Genomic DNA, 5535 nt, shown 5'->3' with positions numbered 1-5535 from the left:
TGAAGATTAATTTGAGCGTAATTTGTTAGAAATGGCCAAATTTGCATATGTATTCAAACATTACTGAAAAAAATTGTAATAGAGAAAGAACACAAATAATTGTTTGTATGTAAGTAATCAACTAGCAAGGTTTCATGATGATATACAGTATATAAGTGAAACATTTAACCCTATTCACCTTGCAGTGTCTCTCCTTGAGGATAATCTTTTATATATATTAGGTATAGGTCAATGTCCATCAGTGTGTCCCAACCAGCTCAAAGAACAAAATGAGACAAACAGGCAGAGGATGGAGAATTGTAACAGCTTGTATTTGTGCTCTGTTTCTCGTGCTTGAGAAATGATGAATATGGGGGATAGGGTTCATGTGCCAGAGAACTGACATGGAGGTCACAAAAGGTGAAACAGAATAACACCCACCAACCCCCCCCCCCAAACCATGGACACTGGAAGCCACTGCCAGTGCCACTTAGAAATCACACACAAATCAAATGAGAAAAAAAAAATTAAAACAGCGTAGTCATAGAAAACTATGTACAACCAACACAACATTGATGTGTGTGTGTGTTTGCCACTAAAAGGCCATGGGCCAAACCTTTGATCCTCTTTCTGTACAGCGTGGTTCATGACAACAGTACACATTCATCAGGTTATGTATCCTGCCCCCGGGAAAAAGGGAGAAAAATAGAGCCTGTGAGTTGTGTCTCGTCAATGGAATGAATCCCCCCCCCCCCCCCCCTGCAAACCACCCCGTAAGAGCAAAAGTTACTCAGAGTACTGTAGTATCCTATTCACAAAAGGATGCACATAGCCTACAAGTTTAAAAAAAAGACAAGCTCCTTAGGAAAGACAGCCAAGTGCCTATACACATGTATTTCAAACCATCCATGAAGAATAATCCATTCCAGAAGAAGAAAGAAATTATCAGGTTTTCTCTCAGGTGTGATTATCTTGAAGAACATGGAACCAATGTTCTGTTATTTCTAAGGGAGAAAAGCCCCCCCCACCCACAGCCCGCCCAAGAGCACCCCCAAACGCCAAATCCAAGTGTGTTACACCTCAGTCATTTTTTAATTTGTTTTATTTTTTTATTTAATTACACCCAAGGCAGAATAAAAGTTACTAAAACTGGAGACTTTTACAGTTACAGTGACAAAAAACAGTTTTAAGAGACCCACAATTTTTAAATTGGACTGCAAAGTAAAAAAAGAAAATTATGTTTTTGAAAAAATGCCCAGGCATTCTCCAATATTACAAATACTGGTATACTTTTACAGTAAACAAGAAAAATGTAATATATATTCATATATATTTATATATATATATACTAAAACCCCCCGTCACCAAAAAAAAAAATTATAATAATAAAAATTAAAAACAATATACACATCGCCACTACGGCATTCAGAGAAACTTAAGAAGCAAACCTGGAAATAAAAATACTTGTTTTGTTTCAAAACACACATACACACAAACATTATTTTACCCTTGTACTTGTTTCAATACTGTAAACTTATTTTTAAGACAGAGTGCACTAAATCTTTTTTTTTTTTTTTTTTTTTTTTTTTTAGTTTCTGCATTTCCTGATTTGTAAGTCGAGTCTCTTCCTTTGACTTTTTCGTCGTGTGGCTTTTGTCCACTCCTGGAATTTTCTGTTGAGGGGACAGACTCTTGTCCTTATGAGTGAGGGATTTGATATATATCTATATATACTGTAGGTTTGTGCCTTTATATGTACATATGCATACATATATACACACACAGACACATTGTTATTGTGCTGGGTATTAATCCTAAATCTAAACTCAGCATTGTTGCATTTTTTTGTTAATTTAAATAATTCAGTTGTCAATTTTATTACATTTTCTTCTCGTTCAATTCGATGCTTCAAAAAAAGTGTTGCATTCGTCTGAGACAATAAATAGGAAGATCATTTATTCAAGGCACACTCATGTCAAATTGAATGGCAGTACAAAAACTGTCCCAAATATATATACTTTTTTTCCTTTCAATTTTATAGTGCCAGCATTGGGATAAGCCACGCCTAACTGTTTGGGCACTTTATTGTCAGGAGATCCCAAGCCCTAGACCCATTAGTACCCTTTTTCTGTCCAGCTACAGTATGTGTATGTGTGTGTGTGTTTGTGTGTCGGACGGAAAAATCATAAAGTGCGGGTCTGTTTGTTAAGAGCTCTGTATTTTGTAAAGTGACAGAATACAAATCAGACCAGAAATGAAAATTTGAGAAAATACCACTATGAAGGTGGAAAGGCCTAACAGACATTGGGGTTATGACATAAAGAAACATGGCGATGGATCAAACTGATGCTGCTCATTTTTACTATTAGTCTTACTATCTCAGCACACACTCATATAGATTTTCGTCATCTACACAAAACTGTCCCACAACTAACAGTGAAACTTGGAAGGATTCCTTTTCCCCGGAAAGGTGACTTCATTAATCAGATTATACAATAGAATAGAATCACGACAACGATACAAGTTGATAAGTTTCAAATTTACTATACCAAATTATAAGATATATTTTTTCGCACAAAGAATTCATTTTGATGTTGATTTGTAAAAATGACTAAATCTGAGGATTCAATTGACTGCGGAAATCTAGTTAAAGTAATGGCATCCTCCTTGTGTGCACAGACAAATAACCTTCTCTACTAATTCATGGTATCATTAAAAACAATGACTTCGAATATGAAGTCAATTATTCCAACATATGATGATGTGGAAATGCTTCTGGAAATAAAGGCAAGAAAAAGTAAAAAATAAAAATAGTAGTATAGCTCACCCTGAGATGTCTCTGTGCTCACTTTCTGGTCTATCTCTATGCATACTGGTCTTAAATGCTCAGTTTACTCCTAATAAATAATATAGCCTAGATCATATGGCTTCATGCAAAGTATAATACATGGATGTCCTGTATGAATATGTGTGTAAGGTGTTGGTAAGTGGGGGGGGGGTGGAAAGCAGAAGAAATGAGGGATGGTTGTCGTAGCGTTTTCAGGTCTTGGTACTTGGTACCAGTCAGCAGCTGCCTTATCTAGAATGTGTTTCTTCTGGCTGGTTTAAGGATGTTCTCAGGAGGACACAGGGTTTATGAACCTTGGGATCCTGTTTGTGTTTTTTTTTAGATTTACTGTCAAATATGACATTCAGTGCTACACACCAATTATATTGACATGTTTTCGAAATTCAGTTCATGCTACAATGCCAAAGGATTGTTGTCCGCGTATATCGTCATCACACAAAATAGACTAATTCTAGCATTCTCAGTTCACACCACTGTCAAATTGAAGATTGAGTTCAGCTTTCTCTTCAAGAAAAACCACACAATTAGCTTAATGTACAATTTCCTACAAGCAGCGGCCAAAAATGTTTTACATAAAATGGACTTTTGTCTTCTAAAAAACTCTCAGGATATCATGTGGGTTTAAAAAAACAAATAGAGTAATGCAAAATCAAAGTAAAAAAAAAGCCTAAATAAAAATGTACCTGCACATGCCAAAAATACAAAATCCAATAAATACAGAAATTATTGCACAGTTAAAGGCTCCACATATGTTTAAACTCAACTGACTGATTGTTTAAAAAGGAACCCCAAATGAGGCAGTTTAGACAGCTTCAATTGGTGTTAAGATCTCCGTTTTTTTTCTCAGTTGGCAGTTTCTTAAAAACACATAAATGAACGCAAAAATCAATATTTCAGAAAAAGAGTATCCAGCTACCCCATTTTGTTTTTTTAACGTCAAAGTCTGGCGCAAAGTTTTGAAACCCGCTTTAGGTTCTCTCTGCTTCTTCAATTTTGACCTCATTGGTCATCAAATGTTCTCCGTGCCACTTTTTCATATGTTTCTCTAGAGTGCTGTAAACGCTGAAGGGCATTTGGCAAATGTCACAGCGGTACACGTCCTTACCCATCATGCCATGTGTCTTCATGTGGCGCGTGAGCTTGGAGCTCTGGGCGCAGGCATAGTTGCACAGCTCACACTTGTAGGGCCTCTCGCCAGTGTGGCTGCGCCGGTGCACCGTCAGGTTGCTACAGTTCTTGAAAATCTTGCCACAGTATTCGCAGGTGTCAGACCTCCTGCTATCCTTGGAGCCTGGCCGGCCAGGACCGCCGCCCCCGCCCAGATGAGGAGTGCTGCCCCCACTTACTGTGCCACTGCGGCCCGACAGGCCTCCTTCGAGCAGGTCACCTGGAGGTGTGGAGAACCTCAGGCTACCGTTCTCGGACGAGTGCTCGGAGGACGTGGCGAAGGGCGATTGTCTGGAGTCAGTGAAGCCTAGGAAAGGGTCTTTGATGAAGTGGCGCGAGGCAGCGTAACCCACCAACCACTGGGAGTAGACATTCTCAGAGGGGATGTGGGGCGCTGGGGGAATGTCCAAGTCCTTCTCAATCTTGATCCTCTTGTTGGAGGAGTTGGACAGACTGGGACTGTTGATGGGGGTGGGCTTACGGGGGAACAGGCCTGAAAAAGAGTCCCCGGAGCCACAGTTCCGGCCATTAATGGTTGTCCTCTCCACCTGCTGCTGGTGGTGGTGGTGATTGTTCATCATTTCCCCAACCACTGAGTCCACTTCCCCAGTTTCCCGCTGGACGTCGGAGCACCTCTTGGAGAAGGGCATCCTTTTACGATTGTCAACTATCAAATTATTGAACTGCTGTATAGAGTTGAGCCCTCCGTCTTCCACCATCTTCTCAAGGGCAAAGGATGACTTCTCCTCTGAAGGCAGTTTAGAGCCATTTTCCCTATTGCGGTAGAACTCGGCCTCCATGCTAAAGTTGGATTCAGGACGACTTCCGTTCTCCAGTTCCTCTTCTTCCTCCTCCTCTTCCTCCTCCTCATTGCCTTCCCCCTGGAAGTCCCCATCGCGGTTCTTCATGCCCTCACCTGTGACATCACTGGTTCCCGGCTCTGGGGAGCTTGTGGTGGACAGTCCGTCGTCCGAACGGCCCGTCAGTGATCCGGCCTTGTGCATGTGGGTCTTCATGTGGCGCTTCAGCTTGCTTGCCTGCGAGCATGCGTGGTCACACAGCTGGCACTTGTACGGTTTTTCTCCGGTATGGCTGCGCCGATGCACCACCAAGTTGCTCTGGAACTTGAAGCTCTTGCCGCAGAACTCACAGGACTTGACCTTGGCCTGTGTCTGCGGAGGGGTTGTGCTGTTTGGGGGCATTTGCGGTAAGGGAGGAGGAGTGCTCAGAAAGGGCGACTTTTGCCCAGTCTGGAAGGGGTTGGGGTTTAGTAGTCGATGCATAGGGTTAGCCCTGTTTGGTGATAACGGTGGCGTGGAGCTGTTGTTGTTCCCTGCCAACTCGCGTAACCGCCTGGAGAAATCCATGGACTGGGACTCCATGGCCATGGGCGTGAGCCGCATTACCCTCTCGAAGGCACTGGGGTGCTGGGAGATGAGACCCATTTCCTCCACGCTAAGGCGTTCCAGCCGATGGGGGTCCAGGTGGTGTCGGGGCGGCGGGCTGATGAACGGGGGCGTGTTGGGGAGGCGGTTCTCCAT

The 5535-nt window shown here is 42.2% G+C and overlaps 1 protein-coding gene across 1 annotated transcript in view; it reads right to left on the bottom strand.

The window, feature by feature from the left end:
- Positions 1 to 2181: 2181 nt before the first annotated feature.
- bcl11ba (BCL11 transcription factor B a) overlaps positions 2182 to 5535 on the bottom strand; it is a 40317-nt gene continuing 36963 nt past the window's right edge. Inside the window, exon 3 of the mRNA XM_080041949.1 lies at positions 2182 to 5535. This exon is cut by the window's right edge and continues 281 nt beyond it. Coding sequence (XP_079898075.1) covers positions 3796 to 5535 — 1740 coding nt within the window. The 3' untranslated portion in view covers positions 2182 to 3795.

Source organism: Ammodytes marinus, assembly GCF_949987685.1.
Source record: "Ammodytes marinus genome assembly, chromosome: 15".
Lineage (NCBI taxonomy): Eukaryota > Metazoa > Chordata > Actinopteri > Uranoscopiformes > Ammodytidae > Ammodytes > Ammodytes marinus.
This window is presented reverse-complemented; position numbering and strand designations above follow the sequence as displayed.